Source organism: Stenella coeruleoalba (genome assembly GCF_951394435.1).
Source record: "Stenella coeruleoalba genome assembly, chromosome: 10".
NCBI lineage: Eukaryota > Metazoa > Chordata > Mammalia > Artiodactyla > Delphinidae > Stenella > Stenella coeruleoalba.
The window spans coordinates 39594879-39622606 of record NC_137156.1 but is presented as its reverse complement, the minus strand read 5'-3'; the positions used below and the strand labels follow the sequence as shown (position 1 = coordinate 39622606).

The 27728-nt window shown below is 41.8% G+C and overlaps 1 protein-coding gene and 1 pseudogene across 4 annotated transcripts in view; one reads left to right on the top strand and one right to left on the bottom strand.

The window, feature by feature from the left end:
• Positions 1–14154, bottom strand: part of SRPK1 (SRSF protein kinase 1) — an 81791-nt gene extending 67637 nt beyond the window's left edge. For 2 of the 3 annotated variants that reach the window (XM_079934928.1, XM_079934930.1), the window contains exons 1-2: positions 14036–14154; positions 13447–13507 (exon numbers count right to left, since the gene is read on the bottom strand). In XM_079934928.1, coding sequence (XP_079791054.1) covers positions 13447–13507; positions 14036–14048 — 74 coding nt within the window. In that variant the 5' untranslated portion in view covers positions 14049–14154. The remainder of the gene's footprint in view (positions 1–13446; positions 13508–14035) is intronic. The other variant, XM_079934929.1, reaches the window with a different exon arrangement.
• LOC307192934 (suppressor of cytokine signaling 5-like) lies at positions 14047–23977 on the top strand (annotated as a pseudogene). The gene is made up of 3 exons: positions 14047–14058; positions 22556–23338; positions 23553–23977. The product of its transcript is annotated as a suppressor of cytokine signaling 5-like (transcript).
• The last annotated feature ends 3751 nt before the right edge of the window (positions 23978–27728 follow it).

Here is a 27728-nt window from a genome sequence, read left to right as displayed (position 1 = left end):
TATTTATCTAGCTCCTGCCAACTAACTTTTGTGTCCAGTGCTACTATACTTCTCTGAAAATGAACAAAGTATAGTTAACTTATTTTGTGGTTTCTGACAACTTTCTGAAAGCACTCCTTGTTAAAGTAGTTGAAAAACTAGATACTCTGGTCTTCACAGCTAATCGCATGGATCTTTTTGAAATTCCCAAAGTTAATCTTCCAGGAAGAGGTACACAGAACCACAGATCTCTTCCACAACTGTGTTTACTATAACTTTAAGGGGAAGGGCTAGAGATAGTATTAGACCTAATAATTAGGCCAATTAGTAACTAACTCTCACCCTGAAGATTCTACAGCAGAGATTACAAACTGTAGGCTGTAAAATCCTGCCCCTAAACTTCTGTTTATAATGGTTAAAAAAAAAAAAATCAAAATAGTTGTTGAGAAGCACATAAAAACCAAGATTTCCAGGGTCTCTCAAAAAATCGAAAGATCTGGTAACACAACTCATCTTCTCACAGGACAGATGAGAAAGCCCACTCCATACATTCTAATAACCACCATTCCCTTTTGGCTTACTGATAGCATGCTTCAGAAGCCATATACTAAAAATAAATCAACACAATCACAAATTACTATATTTTCAATATTCATTTTAAACTAAGAACACAGATGACCCAAATTCTACAAGATTTAAAAAAGCCAAAGATGTAAAATGAAAGCAAAAGTTAAACAAATGAATCTGTGTACCAGGTGGTAACATAATCACACAGCAAGGAACTAGCTCACATAACTTTAAAATTCAGTAATTTGACTCTACATCCCTATTGAAATACTATGCCCTAAGAAGAACAATAAGAAGAAATCATTAGCTTTCTTCAGTAATCATACTATTGGTTGTAGTGTTGACATTGTCATTCTCAGACTATTCTGTATTTATACTGTGGGAAAAGAAAATGAATAATCATGTTGGTGCTGTTAAGAACTGGGGTTTTCAACGTGGGAGAAAGGAGATAGAGATGTAAAATCAAAGAAGATAAGGAAAGTCCCTGGGTCATTTAATTTGATTTTTAAGTATAACTTGAACTCATGATTTTTTTTTTTTTAAGAGAAAAAACAGGGCTTCCCTGGTGGCGCAGTGGTTGAGAATACGCCTGCCGATGCAGGGGACACAGGTTCGTGCCTGGGTCTGGGAGGATCCCGCGTGCCACGGAGCAGCTGGGCCCGTGAGCCATGGCCGCTGAGCCTGCGTGTCCGGAGCCTGTGCTCCGCAGCGGGAGAGGCCACAGTGGTGAGAGGCCCGCGTACCGCAAAAAAAAAAAAAAAAGAGAAAAAACACAACTTCAACTTATTTCCTAATTAACCACAAAAAAGGCCTAGAAACAATGACTAACTCAGTAGAAATAAGCACCTTAAGTGCCCAGATTGTGATCTCCAAATGTCATTTCCCACTAAAAGGCTTCTTAGAGAAAGGTCTATTTCTTCGACTGGGGCAGAAAATGTCCAAGTCTGGACAAACTGTCACACCAGATAGCAAAAAGCTATCAAAGATGTCTCAGGCTGAGACAAATGACTCAAGGGTAGGACAATCAATAAAAATAACAACTATACATGCTGCAAAATGCATGAGCATTAAAAACATGTTAAGTAAAAGAAGCCAGTCATAACAGATCACGTATTGTACGATTCCATTTATATGAAATACCCAGCCTAAGCAAATCCATAGAGACAAAGTAGATTGGTGGTTGCCTATGGATGGAGGTCAGGTAGCATGGGGGGTAATGAGGACTGACTGCAAACGGGTACAGCGTTTCTTGCTGAGGTGATGGATATATTTCAAACCTACTAGATCATGGTGAAGGTTGCACGACTCTGTGAACATACTGAAAATCACTCAATTATACACTTTAAACAGGTGAGTTTTATGGTATATAAACTATACCTCCATAAAGCTGTACAAAACAAAAACAAAACTACAATGGACTGAACCACAAATATGTTTAAATCTGTGTGTTCATAATCAAATAAATCTTATTGGTCATTTTGGAGGATGCTAGGAACCCAGCTCATTATTTTTAAAACTGGAAAGTATAAAGTATTTATCCAGTCTGTCATACACATGAAGTCTCTCCCTAGATAAGCAAAGAGAAGAGATAAAGTTTCTGTTTACACAAGTATTACAATTAATAAATTAAAGAATAATAGAATACTATCATTTTGCAACCCCAAATCAAATCAGGGATCTAGGCAATAATCAAAGGCCACTAACATCACAAATAAAGATTCAACCAAACAGTAGGTGCCATCTGATAGAAGTATACAACACCACCAATGAAGCTGTCTAGCAAAAAATCTGCAGGGACTTCCCTGGTGACACAGTTGTTAAGAATCCGCCTGCCAATGCAGGGGACATGGGTTTGATCCCTGGTCTGGGAAGATGCCATATGCCACAGAGCAACTAAGCCCATGTGCCACAACTTCTGAGCCTGAGCTCTACAGCCCGTGAGTCACAGCTACTGAGTCCATGTGCCACAACTACTGAAGCCCGTTCTCCACAGCAAGAGAAGCCGCCGCAATGAGAAGTCTGCGCACCGCAAGGAAGATTAGCCCCCCTTCGCCGCAACGACAGAAAGCCCCCAAGCAGCAATGAAGACCCAACGTAGCCAAAAAGAAATAAATTAATTTTAAAAAGTTTGCAAAGAAAGAAGAAACAAAAACTATGCAGAACCTATAGATAAAAAGACTAGAGAGACTTTTAAAACAATGGCAAAGTTGGATATTTGATATCAACTTGTGTTAAAAAATTTTAGGTGTCATAATAGTACTGTAGTTATGTTTTTAAAAATTAAGAGTCCCTATCTTACAAAACGATAATGTCTAGGGTTTGCTTTAAAATAAGATGGAGGGGAGTAGGAGAAGATGTTATCAATAGATGAAACAACATCAGCCATAGCTGATAACTGTTGGAAGTTAAGGTGGATATATGCAAGTTTATTTTGCCATTTTCTCTCATTTCATACATATTTGAAAATTTCCACAACAAAGCTTTTAAAAAGACAATCACGGGCTTCCCTGGTGGCGCAGTGGTTGAGAGTCCGCCTGCTGATGCAGGGGACACAGGTTCGTGCCCTGGTCCGGGAAAATCCCACATGCCGCGGAGCAGCTGGGCCTGTGAGCCATGGCCACTAAGCCTGCACGTCCGGAGCCTGTGCTCCGCAACGGGAGAGGCCACAACAGTGAGAGGTCCCCGTACCGCAAAAAAAAAAAAAAAGAGACAATCATGCTGTCAATTCTGCACAACCTTGGAATTACTGCATTTCACAAACTCAAACATGAAAATGTCTCCCACCATTTTACATCTCTGAATGGTGAATTCAGAGATGGTGAATTAAAAAACCAACAGCATCTTAAATTCGATGAAAAAACTGTAAGATTACAAATATATTTAGATATCTATTTCTCTTTAACTAAATTATTACTTGCATTGCACCTGGAAAGGAAGACTTAAAAAAAAAAAACTCCTAGCTTTCTGAATTTTCTTATTTGCTTGGGATTAATTCAGTTACAGTGAGAGAACCATTAAAATGCTTCAGCCAATATAAAAATGAACTTAGTCCCCAAACCAGCATTAGTGGTAGACAGGACCTGGGGAACACTAGGCAAAAGTCTATCTAAGGTGGGTAAAAAACAAAAAAGCTTGCTGCAGTTATCCTACCAGGTCTAAAAACTTGAGTAAAAATAGATTTTAGTTGACCAGCCTGTCTTTTCATTTTTAAGAAAAAAAACCTTTTTTTAATACAGCAGGTTCTTACTAGTTATCCATTTTATACATATTAGTGTCTATATGTCAATCCCAATCTCCCAATTCGTCACACTCCCACCCCCACCCCCTGCTGCTTTCCCCCCATGGTGTCCATACATTTGTTCTCTGCATCTGTGTCTCAATTTCTGCCCTGCAAACCAGTTCATCTGTACCATTTTTCTACGTTCCACATATATACGTTAACATATGATATTTCTTTTTCTCTTTCTGACTTACTTCACTCTGTATGACAGTCTCTAGGTTCATCCACGTCTCTATACATGACCCAATTTCATTCCTTTTTATGGCTAATATTCCATTGTATATATGTACCACATCTTCTTTATCCATTCCTCTGTCAATGGGCATAGAGGTTGCTTTCATGACCTGCCTATTGTAATGACCTGCCTATTAGCTGCAATGAATATTGGGGTGCATGTGCCTTTCTGAATTATGGTTTTCTCTGGGTATATGCCCAGTAGTGGGACTGCTGGGTCATATGGTAATTCTATTTTTAGTTTTTTAAGGAACCTCCATACTGTTCTCCATAGTAACTGTATCAATTTACATTTCTACCAACACTGCAAGAGGGTTCCCTTTTCTCCACACCCTCTCCTGCATCTGTTGCTTGTAGATTTTTTGATGATGCCCATTCTAACTGCTTTGAGGTGATACCTCACTGTAGTTTTGATTTGTATTCCTCTAATAATTAGTGATGTTGAGCAGCTTTTCATGTGCTTCTTGGCCATTTGTATGTCTCCTTTGGAGAAATGTCTATTTAGGTCTTCTGCCCATTTTTGGATTGGGTTGTTTGTTTTTTAATATTGAGCTGCATGAGCTGTTTATATATTTTGGAGATTAATACTTTGTCCGTTGATTTGTTTGCAAATATTTTCGCCCATTCTGAGGGTTGTCTTTTCGTTGTTTGTAGTTTCCTTTGCTTTACAAAAGCTTTTAAGTTTCATTAGATCCCATTTGTTTATTTTTGTTTTTATTTTCATTACTCTAGGAGGTGGATCAAAAAAGATCTTGCTGTGATTTATGTCAGAGAGTGTTCTTCCTATGTTTTCCTCTAAGAGTTTTGTAGTGTCCAGCCTTACATTTAGGTCTCTAATCCATTTTCAGTTTATTTTTGTGTATGGTGTTAGGGAGTGTTCTAATTTCATTCTTTTACATGTAGCTGTCCAGTTTTTCCAGCACCACTTATTGAAGACACTGTCTTTTCTCCATTGTATATGTTTGCCTCCTTTGTCATAGATTAGTTGACCATAGGTGCGTCAGTTTATATCTGGGCTTTCTATGTTGTTCCATTGATCTATATTTCTGTTTTTGTGCCAGTACCATATTGTCTTGATTACTGTAGCTCTGTAGTATAGTCTGAAGTCAGGGAGTCTGATTCATCCAGCTCCGTTTTTTTCCCTCAAGATTGCTTTTGCTATTCGGGGTCTTTTGTGTCTCCATACGAATTTTAAGATTTTTTGTTCTAGTTCCATAAAAAATGCCATTGGTAATTTGATAGGGATTGCATTGAATCTATAGATTGCTTTGGGTAGTAGAGTCATTTTCACAATATTGATTCTTCCAATCCAAGAACATGGTATATCTCTCCACCTGTTGGCATCATCCTTAATTTCTTTCATCAGTGTCTTATAGTTTTCTGCGTACAGGTCTTTTGTCTCCCTAGGTAGGTTTATTCCTAGGCATTTTATTCTTTTTGTTGCAATGGTAAATGGGAGAGTTTCCTTAATTTCTCTTTCAGATTTTTCATCATTAGTGTACAGGAATGCAAGAGACTTCTGTGCATTAATTTTGTATCCTGCAACTTTACCAAATTCATTGATTAGCTCTAGTAGTTTTCTGGTGGCATCTTTAGGATTCTCTATGTATAGTATCATGTCATCTTCCAACAGTGACAGTTTTATCTTCTCTTTTCCGATTTGGATTCCCTTTATTTCTTTTTCTTCTCTGATTGCCGTGACTAGGACTTCCAAAACTATGTTGAATAGTAGTGGCAAGAGTGGACATCCTTGTCTTGTTCCTGATCTTAGAGGAAATGCTCTCAGTTTTTCACCATTGAGAATGATGTTTGCTGTGGTTTTGTCATATATGGCCTTTATTATCTTGAGGTAGATTCCCTCTATGCCCACTTTCTGGAGAGTTTTTATCATAAATGGGTGTTGAATTTTGTCAAAAGCTTTTTCTGCATCTATTGAGATGATCATATGGGTTTTCTTCAATTTGTTAATATGATGTACCACACTGATTGATTTGCGTATATTGAAGAATCCTTGCATCCCCGGGATAAATCCCATTTGATCATGGTGTATGATCCTTTTAACGTGTTGTTGGATTCTGTTTGCTAGTATTTTGTTGAGGATTTTTGCATCTATATTGGTCTGTAATTTTCTTTTTTTGTTGTATCTTTGTCTGGTTTTGGTATCAGGGCCTCATAGAATGAGTTTGGTAGGGTTCTTTCCTCTGCAATTTTTTGGAAGAGTTTGAGAAGGATGGGTGTTAGCTCTTCCCTATATGTTTGATAGAATTCACCTGTGAAGCCATCTGGTCCTGGACTTTTGTTTGCTGGAAGATTTTTAATCACAGTTTCAATTTCGTTACTTGTGATTGGTCTGTTTATATCTTCTATTTCTTCCTGGTTCAGTCTTGGAAGATTTTACCTTTCTGAGAATTTATCCATTTCTTCCATGTTGTCCATTTTATTGGCACAGAGTTGCTTCTAGTAGTCTCTCAGGATGCTTTGTATTTCTGCAGTGTATGTTGTAACTTCTCCTTTTTCATTTCTAATTTTATTGATTTGAGCCCTCTCCCTCTTTTTTCTTGATGAGTCTGGCTAATGGTTTATCAATTTTGTTTATCTTCTCAAAGAACCAGCTTTTAGTTTTATAGATCTTTGCTACTGTTTTCTTTGTTTCTACTCTGATCTTTATGATTTCTTTCCTTCTGCTAACTTTGGCTTTTGTTTTTTCTTCTTTCCCTAGTTCCTTTAGGTGTAAGGTTACATTCTTTGAGATTTTTCTTGTTTCTTGACGTAGGCTTGTATTACTATAAACTTCCCTCTTAGAACTGCTTTTGCTGCATCCCATAGGTTTTGGATCGTTGTGTTTTCATTGTCATTTGTCTCTAGGTATTTTCTGATTTCCTCTTTGATTTCTTCACAGTGATCTCTTAGTTATTTAGTAACGTATTGTTTAGCCTCCATGTGTTTGTGTTTTTTACGTTTTTTCCCCTGTAATCGATTTCTAATCTCATAGCGTTGTGGTCAGAAAAGATGCTTGATTTAAATTTTCTTAAATTTACTGAGGCTTGATTTGTGACCCAAGATGTGATCTGTCCTGGAGAATGTTCCATGTGCACTTGCGAAGAAAGTGTAATCTGCTGTTTTTGGATGGAATGTCCTATAAATATCAATTAAATCTATCTGGTCTATTGTATCATTTAAAGCTTGTGCTTCCTCATTAATTTTCTGTTTGGATGATCTGTCCACTGGTAAGTGAGGTGTTAAAGTTCCCCACTATTATTGTGTTACTGTTGATTTCCTTTTTTATAGCTGTTAGCAGTTGCCTTACGTATTCAGGTGCTCCTGTGCTGGGTGCATATATATTTATAATTGTTGTATCTCCTTCTTGGATTCATCCCTTGATCATTATGTAGTGTCCTTCCTTGTCTCTTGTAACATTCTTTACCTGAAAGTCTATTTTATCTGATATGAGTATTGCTACTCCAGCTTTCTTTTCATTTCCATCTGCATGGAATATCTTTTTCCATCCCCTCACTTTCAGTCTGAATGTGTCCCTAGGTCTGAAGTGGGTCTCTTGCAGATAGCATATATATGGGTCTTGTTTTTGTATCCATTCAGCAAGCCTATGTCTTTGGTTGTAGCATTTAATCCATTCACATTTAAGGTAATTATTGATGTGTATGTTCCCATGACCATCTTCTTAATTGTTTTGGGTTTGTTTTTGTAGGTCCTTTTCTTCTCTTGTGTTTCCCACTTAGAGAAGTTCCTTTAGCATTTGTTGTAGAGCTGGTTTGGTGGTGCTGAATTCTGTTAGCTTTTGCTTCTCTGTAAAGCTTTTGATTTCTCCATCGAATCTGAATGAGATCCTTGCCGGGTAGAGTAATGTTGGTTGTAGGTTCTTCCCTTTCATCACTTTAAGAATATCATGCCACTCCCTTCTGGCTTGCAGAGTTTCTGCTGAGAAATCAGCTGTTAATCTCATGGGAGTTCCCTTGTATGTTCTTTGTCATTTTTCCTTTGCTGCTTTCAATAATTTTTCTTTGTGTTTAATTTTTGCCAATTTGATTACTATGTGTCTCGGCACGTTTCTCCTTGGGTTAATCCTGTATGGGACTTGTTGCACTTCCTGGACTTGTGTGGCTATCTCCTTTCCCATGTTAGGGAAGTTTTCAACTATAATCTCTTCAAATATTTTATCGGGTCCTTTCTCTCTCTCTTCTCCTTCTATAATGCGAATGTTGTTGCATTTAACGTTGTCCCAGAGGTCTCTTAGGCTATCTTCATTTCTTTTCATTCTTTTTTCTTTGTTCTGTTCCACAGCAGTGAATTCCACCATTCTGTCTTCCAGGTCACTTATCCGTTCTTCTGCCTCAGTTATTCGGCTACTGATTCCTTCTAGTGTATTTTTCATTTCAGTTATTGTACTGTTCATCTCTGTTTGTTCGTTCTTTAATTCTTCTAGGTCTTTGTTAAACATTTCTTGCATCTTCTCGATCTTTGCCTCCGTTCTTTTTCCGAGGTCCTGGATCATCTTCACTATCATTATTCTGAATTCTCTTTCTGGAAGGTTGCCTATCTCCACTTCATTTAGTTGTTGTTCCTGGGGTTTTATCTTGTTCCTTCATCTGGTACATAGCCCTCTGCCTTTTCAACTTGTCTATCCTTCTGTGAACTGTCTTTTCACTTTTAATATAGGAGTTCCTAAACACCCACCACTTTTAGCACTTCAACAAGTTGCTGGTTTCAAGTAGTAATCTAAAGAAACATGGTAAACTGGCAAGCCTCTGGGCCTCACTGTAGAAGAAACACTAATGCAAATAAAATTTACTAACGTACATAAACTTACTGAGAAAGAAAAGAAGACAAGAAAATATTTCTAAGAGCAATTCTAAAATGCAATTCTAGCAGTACATAATTTTGAAAGTACATACTTTAATGGAATCACACAAAGTTAAAAATGCAACTTTTTTTAAAGATAGGAAAGTTGACATCAAAAATTTCAAAGGTAAAAAGCAAAGAAACAGATTAGCTACATATAAAAAAATTAATTTATGTCAAAAACACACTATAAATGTAATTTGAAAGGCTAACAAGCTGAGAAGTACAAATCTGTCACATAACAAAAGGTATATTCTTTTTTTTTTTTTTTTTTTTTTTTTTTTTGCGGTATGCGGGCCTCTCACTGCTGTGGCCTCTCCCGTTGCGGAGCACAGGCTCCGGACACGGACTCTCAACCACTGCGCCACCAGGGAAGCCCCAAAAGGTATATTCTTAATAAATAGCTCTTAATATCAAGAAAATGATCAACAATCCAACATAAAAATGGACAAAAGATAGTAGCAGGTCAATAAATATATCCTCCAAATGGTCAACCTTTTAGTAATAAAAGAAATTAAAACAAGATACCTTATAGATTACCGTCTTTGGGAAGCTTTTTCAAGTAATACTGTCCAGTTCTGGTGGCTAAGCAGGAGCTAGAAGAATATTCCCACTCCTAATATTCTGGCTAGAGCAGCCCTTCATTTACCTCCTTCAAATGTCACCTTATCAATGTGTCCTCCATCACCCTATTTAAAACTGCACCCCCATTTCCCACTTCTCAATCCCTTTATCTCAGTACAATTATTAGATATGAAATCCATTCTGGGATTATATTCCATAGAAACAATTTTGAAAGCAGACATAGGGACCTCCCTGGTGGTCCAGTGGTAGAGAATTCACCTAACAATGCAGGGGATGTGGGTTCGATCCCCAGTCAGGGAACTAAGATCCCACATGCCAGGGGGCAACTAAGCCCGCATGCCACAACTACTGAGCTCACGTGCCTCAACTAGAGAGCCTGCATGCCACAGACTACAGAGCCCACCCACCCTGGAGCCTGTGCGCCACAATTAGAGAGAAGCCCGCACACCTCAACGAAGATCCCACATCCTGCAACTAAGACCCAATGCAGCCAAAAATAAATAAAATAAATAAATCATCTTAAAAAAAAAAAGCATACATAAATTGTCTTAAATTATAAAAACCTATGACAAACAGATGAAGGCACACAGCTCTTGATATACACATTGAAAACTGAATGCTCAAAGGGAGATATAACGTTGTACCCTTTAAGAGACATACCCAACGGGCCATGAAAGTGTACCTGAACACCCATGCATCCTGAGGTCCCTTATTCACAAGCCTCTGTTCACTCAGCCTCTATTCTTATTTGTCCTCAGATACACCAAAAGGAATTGTCACTTGGAGACAGCAATGGTTAGTATCCAGGGCTTTGGGGTATGTCAGATCTGGGTTAGAAACCTAGCTTTAAATTTTCTAGGGGAGTAATCTGGCAAATCTCAATTGCCTTATCTGTAAGGTAAAATAGAGATTATCACCAACTAGTTAATGTTAGTAAACAAGAGTACAGTGTCGGAAAAACTGAAATGGAGAAGGAATTCTTCAAATAAAACTACTAAAGACAACTAAAAATCCCCAAAGTCAGATCTTTCAGCACAGTAAAAGAACCCAAAGGAAACAAATCCTAAAGAGCACTGAGCTGGAAGGCAGGAGCCCTGGATTCCAGTTTTGACACTGCTACAAACTGGTTCAGCTCCATGGGAATATTATTTAAAGTATGTAGATTCTAGTTTTAAGATCTACAAAATCAGGGGACTGAAAATCCCTTCCACCTGTTCCACACCATGACTAAATTACTAGGATGTTATTTACTGTTGTACATCCATAATTTCTAAAATTTTTCATTTAAATGTTTGGTTTTTTTAAACTTCAAGTCCTGATGAGTTTTCATTATGACTGAGCTACCAGTCATAACATATAAGACTGTTTCCTTAACTAAGTAATCCAAGGTCAGATTGCTAAAACGCGGCAAAATCAGAATTCAAACCAGATCTGACTCACTCCAAAGACCAAACTATCGCACCCTTCTCCCTCAGACTTTCTCCCAGACTAATCTCCTGGTAACTAGCAGCTTGCCTTTGCAAAATGACTAGAAGTCAGAAGTGCAGTCAAGAGTCAAGGAATAAAGTCAAGTTACCTGAGACAAGTGGGGCTTGAACTTCTGACACAGTACTCTAACCAAGTCAATTAGTTAGACATTTCAAGTACTTAAAAGGCGGCTGGAGAAACCAAAACAAAAAAGTAATATTATCAAGAAAAACTATTAATTGAAGACAAAATAAAAAATTAAGCACCTCTGAAACTATAAGTAAATGGGGGTGGTTCAAGGAGTCAAGTTGTACAAGATGAAATATTCAGTAAAATAACTAATTATCTGTACTACTCACTTGCTTTTGTGCAAGTGACTCTAGGTTACCCACAGTAGCGAATGGAGGAGTAACAGATAATCCAAAGTACGTATATTCAGCTTTACCAATAAAGCATATGGTCTAAACAGATAATCCACGGGGCTTCCCTGTGGTATAGTGGTTAAGAATCCGCCTGCCAATGCAGGGGACACAGGTTAGAGCCCTGGTCCAGGAAGATCCCACATGCCTTGGAGCAACTAAGCCCGTGCGCCACAACTACTGAGTCTGCGCTCTAGAGCCCGAGAGCCAAATACTAAAGCCCACGTGCCTAGAGCCCGTACTCTGCTGCAACAAGAGAAGCCACCGCAATGAGAAGCCTGTACACCACAACGAAGAGTAGCCCCCACGCGCTGCAACTAGAGAAACCCCACGCACAGCAACAAAGACCCAATGCAGCCAAAAATAAATGAACAAACTTATTATAAATAAATAGATAATCCAAAGTACTGAATATCTGGTGTTAAAAATAAAGTATATGATCACCCATACATATTTATCTCCCAAATTATAGGCTGATTCAGGCTAATATCAAGGTTAATTTCCAAGTGGAGAAACCAGGACAGATGAAATCTAAATAATACAGTGAATAATAAAATCACCACCTCCTTACATCAGCAGAAAACATATGGTTTTATAACACATTCACATCAGCTCCACAGAGAGTAACAAAACTAAGGCTGTGCATGCACGCTCGTGCACGCACACACACAGAGTAACATTTAAATTCCCACTGCACGGGAGAACCAGGTTAGCTCCTGGCTGTTTCCATTAAACCAATCTGGGAGTAAAAACTGGTTTTTGAATCATCCACACGTGGATAATCAAGAGGCAAATTAAATACACACACAAACATATATAAACTCACATTTAAATGCACTGGTTACCAAGCACTTCAGAAAATAAAAAATTTCATAGGACAGTTGATAGAAATGAAGCAAGAGGTGAGGTCACCTACCACTTTAGCTCTATTGATAGAAGTCAACATTTGCTCTCCTGAAACATTAGGCAGCTGCCGAAAACAATACACAAACATACACACATGCACACATGCCCGGATCTTGTATCATCATTCAGAAAGAAAACCTAGGAAAGCCTCTGAAATGAGTTTTATCAACTCAGAAACACTTAGATGGTGTACAACTCCACGTAGATCCAAGGAGATGGAAGTGTCATGAAAATAATGCATTTTTTTTCTGAGTACAAGTGTCTAAAAGACAATTTCCAAGGCCCTCTGCAATTAAATGTGAGTACAAAAGTTCTTCAGACTAAGCCTCACTTGCAGAAGCCCTCTACTGGGCGTTTCTATGACGTTCTGACCAACTTTTGTGTTTCCCACAATAGCGCTAAACCACGATTATGCATCCTGCTGATAAAAACCGGCAAGTGGCACTTAACACACCAAGCCAAAATCAGCAACAGCGTTGGCTAAAGAACTTCCCCGTCACCACTGTGATGCCCACTCCAGAAGGTATCTGCATTCAGTGCGAGGACTTGAGGTTCCGCGAAAAGAGAAGCAGCAACAGAAACCGGCTGCATACCCCAGAGGGCTGCCTGCAGACTGCAAGGAAGGCCAGGTGCCTGCAGGCTCAGGAAGTTGCCTAACCCAAGGGAAAGCTCCATGCCCTCCTCTATAAAAGGGAGCGTGTGGCTGGCAGACCAAAATACAGAAAATTCATTCAAGAATTCCAGGCCGCCTACCCTGCAGAAGGAGGAGGCAAATTAAGACGCTGGGAAGCAGGTATGGAAAGAGAGCAGGGTTCACAAACTGATAGTGATCTACCAGCTCCGTGGGGAGGCTCAAACTCGGGAAGCTTGTGCCTCCTCTCTGGAGTTGGGAAGGTAAGGTACCGGTCGGGCTACGGTCCTCTCCCAACAGCCCTTTCCAGAAGGCGCGGGGCTGCTAAGACGCAGACCTGGCCTCCAGCAACAGAAGCTCCCGCCCACATGGTTCACGGGGCGCGACCCTCCTTGGCCGCCCCGAGGCCATGTGGCTGCGGCCGCCGGGTGTCCAAACCCGGTGCACGTTCAAGGCGTGAAACCAGAGACGAGGTGCGGGGGCAAATCCAAAGAAAGGGATGTTGGGGGGGTGAGACTCACTTCTTCTGGGCTTTGTCCTTCTTGGCCTTGGTCCTTTTCTTTCGGGCCTGGAGCGCAAGCACTGCAGGAGAGAGGGATGGATGAAGGGCGAATGGGGAGGAAAGGGAGAGACCAAGGTGAGGGTGGAGACCCAGCAGGGGCGCGAGGCCCGGGTGCGGGGCCTGCCTGAGGGGCGGCTCCGGGGCAAGCGCCGCGGCGTCGGCCAGGCGGCCGCTCAGGGGTCTGGCGGCCCACGGAGCGCAGAGCAGCGCCCAGGCGGGGCACGCCGGAAGGGGCTCAGGCCGGGTCAGGGGGCTGGCGCGCCGGGGTCGGCCTCGCCTGCCGAGGGCCGGGCCCTGGAGTGGCCCCAAGGGGCGGGCCGGCCTGGCGGGGCAAGAGAGGCGATGACTGCCGGCGCGGAAGGACGCCGGAGCTCCGGGGCGCGGACCGGCTGCCCAGAGGCGGGGGGTGAGGGGCGGCGCCACCTCAGTGGAGGGGCGCCGCACGCCCGGGGACCGGACGGCGGCGCTTAGGCTAAGCTCCTGGCGTTGACCCGGGCCTTGCCCCGGCGGCCGTTGCCCCTCGTGGCGGAGGCCGCTCCACCGCTCACCTTTCCGCTCCATGGCGAAACCGGTAACTGCCTGGCGCTTGCGCACTCCACTGGCGGTGACTCCAGCTCCCGCCGCGGCCCAAAACCAAGCCCGCGCACACCCCGCCCCCCAGTTCCCGCCCCGCCCTCGACGGCGCGCGTCTGCGCGTTGAGCGCGGAGCCTACCACCTGTTCCCGAGAAGGGGGGGGCAGTAAAGAATTGGGGGAAGAGGGGTGAAGGAAATAAAGCCGAGGATATACACGCAAGGGGTGTTTGAGGACCGAGCTCGGAAGCCTCGCAGGGTCAGCTTTGTTCTATTTGCCGGGCGGTTGCCCCTGAGGAATGGCGAAGAGCGTGGCACTGAGGGTTCCCTGTGTGCTGAGTCAGAGCTGCGCAGCCAACTGTAATCTGCCTTGTTTTCCTGGTCTGTAAAATGGAATAATCAGGTGTGTCCCAGTGCCTCCGCTGAGTTATTGTGAGGGCCAATTGAGAAACTATATAAAGAAAATGGAGGGGGGGCGGGAATTACAAGTGAGAAAGAAAAGGAGGTGGGAGCAACACAAAAGAAAGAGTGGAAGGAAGGAACCTGTGACCCTATCGTCACTTAAAAAGTAAAAACTTTCTCTTAAAATTTCAAATTCAACAGAAGACTGTAAACGAAGGAAGCAGGAGAATAAAAACTTAGTGTTTTCTTATTTTACCACTTTATCTTTTTAGTACAGATAAACACAGTTGTCTTTATAGAATATTTTTATACTTTTCTAAGTGCATTATCTCATTTGATGTTCATGACAGCTTAAAGGCAAGACAGTTATTACTTCCAATACACAAATAAACTAAAACTCGGAGGGGATATGTACTGAGAACCTTGGTGTCCTGACACAGTGATCAGTCATCAAATCCTTCTTGTAAAGCAGGGTTAGAAAAGTTTTTCTGTAAAGGGCCATATAGTAAACCCCAAGAGATCTTGGGGGCCATAAGATCTCTTAACTATTAAGCTCTGCCACTAGAGCTCAAAAGCAGTCATAGAAAATAGGGGCTCTCAGTGTTCAAAAAAAGTCTTATTTATGGTCCCTGAAATTTGAATTTCATGTAATTTTCATGTATCATGAAATATTATTCTTCTGTTGTTCTTTTTTCCACTATTTCAACCATTCTTTGCTCAGGCCTTAGTTTGCCGACCCCTTTGTAAAGTACTGCAGCTGGACTGGGTGGAAGCCTGCAGACCTTTGCCCTGAAAGAAGTTAGACTCCAGTGAGGAAGACAGACAAGTAATTAATTGAGAAGGGAAGATGAAAGTACAATGGTGCTGCACAGGTCAAGCATGGGGCTTGGGTGGGATTTTATTGAGCAAAGTAGGTCATTAAGTCCAGCCAGGCAGGAGGCAGCTTTTGAGTTGGGTCTTGGGAAATGTGTAGGATTTCCAGAGGTGGAGGAGATGTCAGGCTCCTGAATGAGAAAATCAATTGAGCAAAAAGGCACAGACTTGGAAACTTACAGGCAGGGACTGGGGCTGGTAATGACTGAAGAGATGAAGTGGAACATGAGGCTGGAAATGTAGGTTTGCCAAATTTGAAATTGAGTTAACTAATATCTGTTGCATGGAACCCGAATGATAGCATTTCTGGGCATATTGCAAAAGAGGACAGCACCTGTTGGCCAAGGAAAACTGCAACCCAGTTTCCTCCCAATTCTATCCTGGAAAACAAAAGGTGAGTTGGGGCCGACAGTCAAGCCCTGGAGTATGTGGATTCTGCCAGCTCAGGAAAACCACATGGGGTTTAGAAAAGACAGGAGAGAGCTGGTGGCTGAGGGAAAGTCCCAGAATGGGGAAATTAGTGCCTAGCACTTACCAGGTGCTCAAATATTTGTCTAATCAAAGAATAAATGATGTGCAGTTTATGAGAAATGTCTAGATGAGGGAGAGAAAACGCTGAGAGGGACAACAGGAGAGCTGTGCTAAAACCCAAATGGGTTAGTGCAGATCCATCAAAAAGGAAATACATCTCTGAGTGACTGTTGATTCTCTCTCTAAGAGCTCACCAGCCATCTGTTTAACAACTCATTTGAGAATTTTTCCAGAGTCAGTGTCAAGTTCACTGGACTGAGTTCCCAGAATTGACTATTTCTCCTTTTTCTTTCATCTGTTTTTCCCCAGTCTCCCAGCATGCTTCAGTTCTTCACACCTTTTCTGTAATTTCTATAATTGTTCATATAAGCTGGTTTGTTTTTTTCCCGTATTCTAAAGCCTATACCTTTTTCTGTGTTTCTCGCTTTAAATGTAACTTTAAAAATCACTTCCCCCCACCCCCTATTTTCACAGGACTTATCCTATTTTGGATTTTCCCCTTCCAGAAGTTATTCTTAAAAGTGGTGGCCATTCTTTGGTATTCATTTTCAATTACATACATACGCCTCTCCCACAACTGTTTTTCTGCAAGTTCTTTTAAAAGTAGGATTATTCAGAGAACATGAGTCGTCATGTTTTTGCTGCTCATGGGCAGTGTCAGAATTTAATTTCTGCAAGATCCCATTCCTTTTGAGCTAACTTATTTTTTCAGGCTGTCCTAGGGTCTTACCTAATGCTTCTTTGGAATTTTTGAAATATGAGCACCTGAAGTGTAGGATACATGTTTCATCACACCCAATTCCCTGCCTTGATTACCACAAACTCTCATAATTTTGATCTGAATTAAGTCCAAAGTATCACTTCCCCTCATGGCTTCCTCTGTGTCCTGCAAGATGAAATAGGCAACAGAAGAAGAAAGTGAAGATATATTGAATAAGATTCCCAGTAGATGTCTGCATAATTGGAGAACCCCAATAGAACTTTCTCTTGCCTTTGTGATTGTTTTGTGAAGTATATTGGGAAAATATAATTATATTTTAGACTTGAGTCTCAGTAAACATGGCACAGTCAACAGAATAATTGAAGAGAATTGAATAAAGAGATTGAGGTGTGGACAGGATTAAGGGAAACCAACTAGGGATGGTGAAGACTAGCAACAGTGGGAGTCTTTACCACCCTGTAGGCCTGAAGACACAAGGGGTGGAGGTGTTACCAGACCCAATGAGAGTTTGTGTTAGTCTGCTAGGGTTGCTTTAACAAAGTACCACAAACTGGGTGGCTTAAACAATAGAAATGTATTGTCTCAGCCCTGGAGGCTAGAAGTCTGAAACCAAGGCATCAGCAGGGTTGGTTCCTTCTGAGGACTCTGAGGGAAGGATTTGTCCTCTTTGCTTGGCTTGTAGGTGACCGCCTTCTCCATGACTCTTCAGATCATCTTCCCTGTATGTGTGCCTCAATCTATGTTCAAATTTCCCCTTTTCATAAGGACATCAGCCATATTGGATTAGGGCTCATCCTCAAGAGCTCATTTTAACTTGATTACCTCTGTAAAGACCCTATCTCCAAAAGGTCACCTTCTGAGGTTCTGGGGGTTAGGACTCCAGTATATCTTTTGAGGACAGGGATACAATTCAACCCATAACAGAGCTGTAGCAATAAGAAAGGACTGCCTGAATACAGGTGTGCCCTTTGATAGAGGGATATAACCATGGCGCAGCAGGGAAATAAATGCCCAACCTCTTTCTCCAGTCATCCTCTCCGGCTAGTGCCTCCCATTGACAAAACTCAACTGGAAGTTAGAAGGCAAAGGTGCCTGGGTGATGCAGTCCATGCAGGCCAGCCTCCCAGGGCACAGAGCAGGGTGGAGAGGTGGAGGGTGAATCTGGAGGGCAAACAAAAGATCCAGCACGGCCTGTCTGGGCAGTCTGTAGGATACACCCAAAGCAGCCAGCACTTTCCAAGCAAGAAGTCAGCCTCTTGGGCTCCCTGATCCCAGGAGAGGCTTGATAACAGGAGTTGCTTGGAGATAAACCGCTTTCTGGCTTTGTTCTATAAAAGCTTATACTTCACAAGGAAATTGTGCTGGAGTGAAGGGTTGAGGGGTGTAGGTGGAGGAGATATAAGAATAAAAGCCTTGGGACTTCCCTGGTGGTCCAGTGGTGAAGAATCCACCTTACAGTGCAGGGGACGTGGGTTCGATCCCTGGACAGGGAACTAAGATCCCACATACCGCGGGACCACTAAGCCCGCGCGCCACAACTGCTGAGCTCGCGCGCCTCAACTAGAGAGCCTGTGTGCTGCAAAAGTACAGAGCCCACGCACCCTGGAGCCTGCACGCCACAACTAGAGAGAGAAAACCGGCACGCCACAACTAGCGAGAAGCCCGTGCACCGCAACGAAAGGGCCCGCGTGCTGCAACAAAAAGATTCCGCATGCCTCAACGAAGATGCCAAGTGCTGCCACTAAGACCCGACCCAGACAAAGATAAATAAAATAAAAAAATAAATAATAAATAAATCTTTAAAAAAATAAAAGAATAAAAGCCTTGGCTTGGTAGGGTGGGAAACTACGCATCATTTTGGATGCTCTGGCCACAGCGTGAAGGTTGGAGGAGGGGAGGAGATTCTCTAGCAATGAGGAGGTTACAGAGATTGATGGTTCTGGAGGCAGGTAGAGCCCTTGCTCTGCTCCCTGGAGGTGCTCTGGGGAGGCAGCAGGGTGTTGCAAACTGACCTGCGCTGATCGTGTCCAACTCTTAGTTCTTCTACCTGGGTAAAGAACTTCTACCAGAGAAGTGTATAGTAATGAGGATTTGTCCGCACCACATCCTCACTCCCGGGATATAAAGAAAACAAGTTTTGACTAAAATCTGCCACACACATTTGTTAACATTCATTAGCAGGCAGGCACAGCACAGCTCTTGTGACTTGTGTATATTCTCTGAGGTCACTCTGTCCTCTTGGAACCTCTGGCCCCAGGTTTAATTTCTCCAGTTTGGCAATCTCGGGGCCAGAGTGAAGACTGTTTAGGAAATACATAAAAATGCGCAACATGGTTTAGACATTTGAGTTCTGATTTCTACCTGCTATGCAATGTCAAATTCATATTTCTTTTCCTTCTTTCAGATACTTTCCACCAGGCCCACCCTCATGACAAACATGTATCAAGTACCCACTGCAGCCCGGGCAGGAGACTAAGGGCTTGGAGAAGCAGAGAAGAAGAAAACATAGCCCTTGCCCTGTAGGACTTAATAGCTAATTCTTTTTTTTTTTAATTTTTATTGGGGTATAGTTGATTTACAGTGTTGTGATTCAGGTGTGCAGCAAAGTGAATCATTTATACATACACACATATTTGCTAATTCTTACATAGTAATGACTATTTGCTGGATACTGTTACCCCTCATCCCTCAAACAACTCTATGAGATCAGTACCATTATTATCACCTGTGTTTGACAGATGAAGAAGCTGAGGTACAACCAAAGTCACACAAACTAGTAAGAGGCAGAATTTTGAATCTGGGCAGCCGGGCTCTCAAATTCATACCCTTAACCACACACCCTATCATCTGTCTAATTTAGTGGGGGATTATAAATACAGTAGATGCACAAAGTACCACAGGAGCACAAAAAAAGAGGCCCGCTCAGCTCAGGATTTGAAAAGAGCTGAGGAGAGAGGCATCTCCTGAATGAGATGACATGGGGGCAGCATTGGAACACATCAAATAGGTGTCAGCTGGGAACAGAAGGGAGGGACGGAACCTGCGGTCAGAGAAGACAGCATGGTATGTGGGGGAACCATAAACAGTGTAGCATCACTGGAGTATAAAATGCAACGGGGAAGGAGGGAGATAGTTTGCTCCACAAATGCTGATTGGGCCCCTTTCATATGGAGGCACTGTGCTTGTTGTTGGGGGTATGGCTGGGACAGAGTTTCTAAGGAAATTGAACTTGAGTTTTCAAACATTTTGCTTCCTTATTCACTAAAATAACTTTTTGAAACTACCCCCATGCAAAACATGCAACAAACTAGGAATAGAAGGGAATTTCCTCAACCTGATAAAGGCTGAGGAAAAACACTCAGCTGTCATTATATTTAATGGTGAAAGAGTGAAAGCTTTCTCCCTAAGATCAGGAACAAGAAAAGGATGTCCACTCTCTCACCACTTCTGTTCAGTCTTGTATTGGATTTTCTAGATAGGGTCACTAGGCAAGAAAATTACATAAAAGCCATACAGATTGCAAAGGAAATTGACACTTTAAAAGTGTTAACATCACAGTTTTGAATGCCATCCAATGGAATTTAAATACAATAGCAATTTGATACCCACCATCATTCATTTTTATATGTAAAAAATAAAAATCACTTTAAGAAATTTTACATTACCCGCTTTTCTCCCTGAACTTGTATTTCTATTTCATTTTACTCTCACAGAAGTTTATCCTCAGGTAATACAATTTTATGCTTAAAAGTCTTGTATTGATCATCCTATCATACTTCTCCACCATACAAATGTGCGTTTATGTTGTAATTTAATTTGTAAAAATGTTTCCTGAGATCATGATCCTCTAAAAGCTTTCTTACCTATCATTATGAGTATTATTATTGCATGATTAATCAAAATAACATATAGGATCATTTTGTGATAGATGAAACTTTATTGCAAATAGACCTCAGTGCAAAGGTAGGTGATTTTTCTCAATAAGCCCTGCCTCATTCTATTCATGTTTGTTTGGTAATAGCTACAAAAACTTGGTCACATAAAATAAGTACATGGGAATGGAAAGGGTTTGGCACAGGAGTATCATTGTTTTTTTTAAACTCCTTCCAAATGTGCCAAAAATCACGTAGTAATCATCATCAAAATTTATATTAATGACCGTCAACTGACAACTCCAAGAGGTCCTTATTCAGTTTTGTTGAAGGCAGATAACTGGAAACCATCTGACTTGCAAAAAGTCATTAAAGTCACTTACTCTCTCAATCCAAACACCAATATTTCAATATGTTCCTTTGTTTGGACCTTTGAGAGGTTTATACACCCTCTGGCAGTGAACCTGAGAATGACTTTTTGGGGAGGGAAAGGCCTTTTTTGTTTATTTGCTTTGATTGCCCCACTACTCCTTGGAATGACAGTGACTTTTGTTTACTGCTGTATCTCCAGGGCCTACAAGAAAAGTGTCAGATACGTAGTAAGTGCTCAGTGAATTATCTGGGATGTTATGAAAGAATGTAGAAATCATGGGTGGCTGGGTGTATGGGGGGGAAGGGCCCAGGGCAGGAGGCAGAGACACAGAGGCACTCAGTGCACTGATTTGAGTTTCTCATGTCAAAGGCACCAAGAAGCCACCTTTCCCCAAATTGAAGCAGCACTGAGTAGAGAAAAGGCCTAATCTTTGGCATCTCACCTGGGTTTGAGTTTTGACATTGACACTGAATAGTGGTGACTTTTGGCAAACTCTTGGTCTTAAGAGTCCTACCCTGGGTAAAAAGAATAACTGTCCCTCTCTCAACGAGAGGCTTTGGAGCAAGTAACAAATAGGATCATGCCTGTGAAGTACCTGCACCATCGCATGCACTCAGTAAATAGGAATTGTCCTTCATTTGAACCTGCTTTTCCTTTTGGTGACACACCTTTCCCTCTACTAGGCCAGAAATTTGCACTATTGGACTTATTCTGAACGTTCACTGGCACAGATACTAAGCAGTAGACAAGATGGTAGAGTTAGGGGCCTCAGGGGGAATCCAGGGCAGTGGGACCTCCTGTACCTCAGTTTCCTCATCTAGGAAATGGGAGTAATAACAGCCCTACTTCGCAGGGTTGTTGTGCAGAATAATGTGTTAGCTTTTGTGAAGTGCTTAGAACAGAACCTGATACACAGTAAAGGGTTAATAAGTGAGGGCTACCTGGGAGAGAAGGAGCACGCCAGGGTAATAGCGGAGTGGGAGAGTGGGGATCATCTGAGCTGCTGTGTCTCCCACACACCATTTATAAGATGCATCAGGATGTCGCAGGGAGTCAGGCTCTATGGAGGAACGAACACCACTGGGCAAGTTTCAGTGAGTGTAGCAGGTTAAGGGTACCATGCGTATCTGTGGCCAGAAGAACAACATATTTCCTTCACGGCTCCTGCCCCTCCAAAGCCCTGCCTGCTATTGGTCATGAGCTTATAATCAACCGATAAAGTGGGGAAAATATGGAATAACTTCCAATACAGGTGTCAGAATCTCTTCAGCCATGAAGGAGGAAGCTGTAGTGAAAATGCAGGCGTGAACTCCAACAGATGTTTTGTCTGTCAAAGAGAAAAAATCAGTATAGGAGACAGCTCCTCAGCAACAGAGCAGTCCCTGAAGAGGAAATGTTGCCTTATGACTGGGATTAAGCTCTTCAAAGAATTCTTCAAGGAGAAACCAAAACTGTGCCACTGAAACTCCTCAGATTGTTGAAATAAGCATTGAAATGGATAATAATTCATGTGTCACCCCAGGGACAAGACTTGCAAGAAGAGGTTTCTACTATTGACATACTCCGTGGGGTAGGAAGAAAAAACATTCCTGTTCTGCAGAGACACAAAGTTCATTGGATACTGGTAAAAAGCTTGGTGGAGGGAATTCCCTGGTGGTCCAGTGGTTAGGGCTTGGCGCTCCCACTGCCAGGGGCCTGGGTTTGATCCCTGGTTGGGGAACTAAGATCCCACAAGCCGCACAGCCAAAAAAAAAAAAAAAAAAAAAAAAGTTTGGTGGAACTCGAAGTGGACTTCAAAGGAGAGAGAGGCGAAATGGCATAAGCTCTGTACATGACATGAACATCATTTCCAGCAGCACTGTAGGAGACAGAGATTGCAGGATACTGTAGGCTTGTGTTTTCCCATGAGAACTTAAACAAGCGGTCAAAGCTCCTCTTTTCTAATAAAAGAAAAACACACCTTTCTGAATTAATGCTTGAGAAATGTTCTTTCCCTGCTGTCTCAGATTTAGCCCCTAAATGGCCTTTGATTAAACAGCATATTCCTGTGAGCCCACATTCAACATTTTTTGATACGTTTGATCTATCCTTGGCTTCTACAGAAGCTGAAGAGGATAAGCTTAGAGAGAGAAGGCAGCTTGGTGTTGAAAAAGAGGTTGATCCCCTTCCCGATGCACAAACACATACGTCTGAAGACACTGTACCGGTTAATTTTTTATATAAACTGGAACCAAAGTCAGCTCCTAGAATGACTGAAATAAATCAGAACAATTCTGCAATTTCACAAGCTAATTGTGACTCAGAAGAGGACACAACCCCCCAGTGTTTGCAATCACACAGGCAAGGGCAACGTCAGGTACCCGGAGACAGCCAGGTCCATGTTAGTAGATGGAGAGCTTGGGAAGTCCATAAACAGATTGATTACATACACTGCCTGATGCCCAATTTGCTTCAGATTACAGGCAATCCCTGTCACTGGTGAGTGATGAACCATTACAAAGCAGAGCCGTTCTTTTTTTTTTTTTGCGGTACGCGGGCCTCTCACTGTTGTGGCCTCTCCCATTGCAGAGCACAGGCTCCGGACGCGCAGGCTCAGCGGCCATGGCTCACGGGCCCAGCCGCTCCGCGGCATGTGGGATCTTCCCGAACCGGGGCACGAACCCGTGTCCCCTGCATGGGCAGGCGGACTCTCAACCACTGCGCCACCAGGGAAGCCCAGCAGAGCTGTTCTTGAAGAGAAACCTGAAGGCCCATTTTTGATCAGGGACTCTGCAAAGAGTCCTCTTTTCCGTGATCTTTCGATGTGACAACAGATCCCTGCCTGCCCAAATTGAACAGTGGAATCATAACCTTAGTTTTAATACTCACGACCCTTAGACAATTCATTCTTCCACTGTAACAGGACTTTTGTGGAACGCTTTAAAGATCCCAGCTCTTGCATGTTTTTTGGACCATTGCTTACTATATCACTAAATAGGACATTGTCTTTTAGGCCGCAGTATAACTGCCGTGCAGTCATCTGTAGGTGCACCACATATGATGGTGGTGGGCTCCCTTCCCATCAATGTTACAGGATTTTTTAAAAGAGTGTCATTAAAAACAAAAAGAGTTCGCTGGTTAGAATGAGAACCAGTCAAGGCAAAGTAAACTCTCCCATCCCCAAAGGACATTACCTAGATCTGCTTTTATGTGCGTCAGAGAGTACACCTATAGCAAGCACACATATCAGTGTTAGGCTTCTTCAGTACAGTACGTAAGCTTAGTGTTAGTATCTGTCAGACGTGATCTACTGTTACTTAGATAAACGTGGTGCCTATTGAGACAACAGCGGATAGAGCTACAGGTGTTCAGTAAGGCTACAAAAACATTTAGTTGATTTAGTTAATGGGTTTTTAATGGCTGTAGTAATTGAGTGAGGCAACTCTGGGGCATTTGCTGTGAAGAATTCTATTTCTTATTGAAGAATAAATAATTATTGGATGAGTGTTACAACAGTGTGACTGATGTTTGAAATTACCATTTTTCTAAAAATGTTTTCTATAAACTTTCAAAAGTAGCAATGTTTGTAGTTACTATAAATCAAGCTTTGGAAGTCCCCAAAATAAAGACTGCTTTCCTTTAAGGAAAAAAAAATTGCAATTTTCTGACATGAGGGCATAGTGCATTTCACTTAAGCATTGCTATAGTTTATACTCAGTCTCCTTGTCTGTTTCATGAAAAGTACTGTTAAGTAAACTGGATTTCTGTCAACTCCCTGGCATTTCCCTTAAATTTATTGAATCTGAAGAAAGGATACTGGAAATAAAGTTGTAGGCCTGGCTTCCTAGAGGGCTGAGGCCAGGTGTGGGCATCCAGCAGGGTTCCCAGGTTGTTTATCTCAGTCCTTAAGAACAAGAAATGCATGTTGGGATGGTGGTATTTTAGATTTAATCAAAGCACCCTCTAATTTACTAAAGAAAAAGTACTATAACTTTGGGAGGTAAGAATCCTTCATTACTAAGACAAAGCCCATGCTTTCTAGTAAAACAAAAGAAACACCCCAGAATGTTAACAGAATTTCTCTAGGGAATGGAAGTACAGGAGGTTTCTTTTTTTTCCACCCCACTTTTCTGTATTTTATAGTTTTCATTAAAGAGCAAGTATTATTCTTACAATGAGAAGCTGTATTTTAACAAATTTATAAGATAACACAAAATTAATTAAAGCATGAGTCTCCTTTGATTATATTAAGTCCAATATTCAGAGCATTGGATAGAGTTTTTAGAAAGACTTTGTCTCAATTTGGGGGAATAATTAGCCCTATACTAAATGGTGCTCTAGTCTCACCTAACAAAGCATAAAAGTCATACCTGAAGTGATCAAACTGTTTCCAAGTAATTTAACCATTTCCCAGAACAAAACTCAAGATTTTTCTTGGTGCTTACTCAGATGGACACTTGATCCACAGTAGCTGTGGCTCCTCTACTCATCCTTGGTCCGTTGGGAGACTCGTGTTTATCCCACTTAATCTCAATGCCCAGCTCAAATGTCATTTCTTCTCAGTAGTTTTCCCTGACCCACATTCTTTCTAACCCTTCCTGTCATCTGTATTTCTATAGCACTTTACCTCTCATTATTATCACCTTTTCGTTTAGTAGGCATGACACTCTCTCCCCGCATGTTTGTAGCTTGGGAGCTCCTTGAGGGCAGATATCACATCCTATTCATTCTTTTATCATAGTGTGGTGGATTAAAAATGGCCATAAATTATTTTCTCTTCAAGAAGTGGAGTGTATTTGCCCTCACATTGAATCATGGCTGGCCTTGTCACGTACTTTGATCTGTGGAATGTGGCAGGTGACATGCTGCCTTGAGCTGCTGTGTGCAGTCCAGGTACCCTCCCAGAGAGACTGTGTGGAGAGAGATGGCTGCCTGGCCAGCCTCCAGCCCTTGCAGCCATCCCAGCTGAGATGTCGAGACTTGTGAGTAAACCCATCTTCAATTTCTAGCCCCAGGTGAATCTCTAGATGACTGCGGCCTCATGAATGGGCCTAGCTAAACCCAGCCCAGATTGCAGAATAATGAACAAATGCATGACTATTGTTTTAAGCCACTAAATTTTGGGTGGATTGTCCTGCAGTAATAGATTATGGAAACACAGAGTATCTGGGGTATGGTGAGTCTTCCAATAAGTGTTTATTGAATTAAATTTATTTTTGTATTTATTTATTTATTTTGGCTGCACCATGCGGCATGCAGGATCTTAGTTCCCCTAATAGGGATCGAACCTGTGTCTCCTGAATTGGCAGGGTGGGGTCTTAACCACTGGACCACCAGGGAAGTCCCAAATTAAATTTAATTGTAAGAGACTGGATGGGTAAAATTGGTCCAGATGACCCTCATGGTCCTTTTTAGCACTGAGATTCTATAATCTCAAGACCCTTAATGACCTTGGATTATGCCATTACTTCCTTTATTTCTACCTATAAATGAGAGTTGAATCTAGATACAATACAGTTAAGTCCTTGGGCATCTTAGTCCATTTGGGCTGCTATAGCAAAATACCATAGACTGGGTGGCTTATAAACAACAGAAATTTATTTCTCACAGTTCTGGAGGCTGGGAAGTCCAAGATCAAAGTGCTGGCAGATTAGATGTCTGGTGAGAACCCACTTTCTGGTTCATAGATGGCTGTCTCCTTGCTGTGTCCTCATATAGTGGAAGGGAGGAGGTTTCTCTCTGAGGCCTCTTTTTTTTTTTTTTTTTGCAGTACGTGGGCCTCTCACTGTTGTGGCCTCTCCCATTGCGGAGCACAGGCTCCGGACGCGCAGGCTCAGTGGCCATGGCTCACGGGCCCAGCCGCTCCGCGGCATGTGGGATCTTCCCGGACCGGGGCACGAACCCGTGTCCCCTGCTTCGGCAGGCGGACTCTCAACCTCTGCGCCACCAGGGAAGCCCTCTGAGGCTTCTTTTATAAGGGTACTGATCCCACTAATAATTGTAAGAGTGACCTAATCACCTCCCAAAGGCCCCATCTCCTAATACCATTATCTTGGGGATTAGGATTTCAACATGTGAATTTTGGGTGACACAAATATTTAGACCATAAAATTCCATCTCTGGTTCCCCAAACTTCATGTCCTTCTCACATATCATCAACTCAAAGGTCTAAGTCCAAAGTCTCATCTAACTGTCATCTAAATCAGATATGGGTAAGATCAAGTTACAATCCATTGGGCTTTGTGACATTTAATGTATTAATATTTAGAGACAGCACCTAGGGTCACCTATTTTGACCAATCTCTTTTCCAAACCCAGTTTTCTGCAGTTGTATTGACTTCACGTAATTTCTTATATGTGAAAATCATGCCCCATAACCCATTTACTGTAGAACATAAACTACTTTGAGATTTTTTCAGTAATGGAGAAAAATACTCTTTCAGATTTGGCCTATACTAGTTTTTTAGTCTTTAAAATTTTTCTCCAATTTCTTATTAGAGATATAAAATCTGCAATGATGACCACGCAATGAAAAGTGAGCTAACCAATCCAAACCATGGCATTTTGTAAAGTTTGAAACGTCTTAGAATTTCAGGCAATCTGCATTTTGGAAGAAGACTCAGCCTTTCTTTAATGCTGAACTGTTTACAATCAATTGACCATTTTTCTTCATCTTATTATTTCAGGAGGGGATGGATGCTATGGATTTATGAAGAATATGCTTTAAAGATAGGCTATAGTCCAAGCATCAGGTTGGTCTTTCTGAGGTCATGCATGAAAATCAAGATTTAGCTATGTTGCAGTTGTAACAGAAAGGTCCGAAGTCTAAACTCTACCAGACTCTCAGAAGCCATTGGTTCTGTGTTTAAATACCTTCCTCTGATGGAAATGTGGGAATGGAAGGGAGCTGGAGTGAGAG